At 25.5% G+C, this 1909-nt stretch overlaps 1 protein-coding gene across 1 annotated transcript in view; it reads right to left on the reverse strand.

The window, feature by feature from the left end:
* AG1 (arginase) overlaps nucleotides 1-656 on the reverse strand; it is a 7108-nt gene extending 6452 nt beyond the window's left edge. The window contains exon 1 of the mRNA NM_001250192.2: nucleotides 562-656. Within this exon, the coding sequence (NP_001237121.2) occupies nucleotides 562-595 (34 nt within the window). The 5' untranslated portion in view covers nucleotides 596-656. The remainder of the gene's footprint in view (nucleotides 1-561) is intronic.
* Between the last annotated feature and the right edge of the window lie 1253 nt (nucleotides 657-1909).

Genomic DNA, 1909 nt, shown 5'->3' on the forward strand with positions numbered 1-1909 from the left:
CCTATGCCTTATGATATAAAGTATTTATCCTATCCATCACAAATCATGTTAAAAGTTATATTAAAGAAGATCAGCAATATAATGGTTGTGTTTCTTTTCTTTTCTTTTCTTTTTTTATGCAATAACAGTAATAAAGCTTAAGATCTCATTTTGTTGTCGATAAGGTCTAATTTAATTAGTTGAGTAAAATGCATAAATTATTATAAATCTTCTCAAACTGTTTTTCATTCTCATGGATTAAAAAAAATCTCATTTTATTTGCATTTCTTAGCTAAAAATCTCATTTTGTTTGCATTTCTTAGCTAAGCTAGCTAGGCATGTAACAATGAAAAAGGCTACAACAACTTTTAATAATTTCTTAGCTAGGAAGCAAAAGAGAAGCAAAGAAGAGTACTAAAGAAAACAAAACCAAAAAATTATGAAACACCAAGAATACATGATTCTTCAAAATTTCAAACTGTAAAACTAAAACCCTTGATCAATGACAAATTCCTCTTTAGTTTCATCAACATTATATCCAACCAGAACAACCAATTCAGGTTTTAAAATTTGAATGCTTACCCTTGTTTCTTGCAAAAGAACGAAGGAAACTCATTGTAGAGCAAGTTTTGGGAAGTAAAGATATGGCTAAGTATATTGGGGTCACTTCTGAGTCTGGCTGCTTTCATTGCCAAGCATGGCGCTATATATACACATTTTTATGCCTTTTTTAAAAAATACACATTTTTATATATATTTTATATTTTCTCAAACTATTAATTATTTTCAGCTTTTATATTCTAAGATTTCTTTTTCACTCCCTCTCAAATCTTATATAACTTTGACTTTTAATTTTTGTATTCAAATAACATTATTTTGCGTCTTAATTAAACTTTAACTACTTATACTCTTAGTATTTTCAATTTTTCAAATTTAATTATTTTCTCCTAAATCTATTACTACTTTTAATTATTTATTTGTGTCATATATATAATTCTTTCGTTGATGCAACTTGCCTGTAATACGTGTTGTCTATATTTTGTAATACAAACATATCACGCATCCGTATGTGATATATTTTAATAATTTATATCCCCAATTTTTTTAAACAATTTCAGTTATTATTTGATTCAATGGACCACTTTTATTATAACAGTTTTAATTATAAAGTCGTTCAATTATTCTTCTCGGACCACTTACACAATTACATGTTTATTTCAATTTATATCTTGGACCACTTACACACTTACAAGTTTATTTCAATTTATATCCCAATTTTTTTTTTAAATGTTAACTAATATCAAAATAATGGATGATGAAGATGAACTGTTTTCTATTTACTAATAAGAATTGTAAACTATTCATTGACCCCTCTGAATATTGATTTAAAGTTATACTTTTCATGAGCTTTTACTAATAAAATTAGTTGCATAAATGGTGAGAGGTTAGTGTAGTCATGGAGATATTTTATATAAACTATGTTTGTATAAATTATAAATATTCATAGGGGAATAAAATAAAAAAATAAAATGAATTGAATTTTTCTTAAAAGTTGTGAGGGTTTAAAAAACTTCTTTATGAAGATAATAAAATAAAGTGAGCTTATCTCATCATTAGTGTTATAAACTCTCTTTTTTATTTTGTTTCTTTCTCTTTCTATTGGAACTACGTGATTTTTGGAGTGTGCAAAGCATACAGCACTTTCTAGTAATTTAAAATTAACTTACGCCCTTAATTTTTATAAAACATTTTTTATTTAACTTATCAAAAATTAAGATGCATAAGTTTATTTTAACGTGAAGAAATTTAAATTACTTTTTCTTTTCTATAAGTATTTGTGGATAAAATAATTAAAAAAGTCTTTATACATATTTAAGTAAACTATGCATGCATGGTCTTAAGGACGGAAATCACTTAGTCGAATTATCTG

Source organism: Glycine max, chromosome 3 (assembly GCF_000004515.6).
Source record: "Glycine max cultivar Williams 82 chromosome 3, Glycine_max_v4.0, whole genome shotgun sequence".
Taxonomy (NCBI): domain Eukaryota; kingdom Viridiplantae; phylum Streptophyta; class Magnoliopsida; order Fabales; family Fabaceae; genus Glycine; species Glycine max.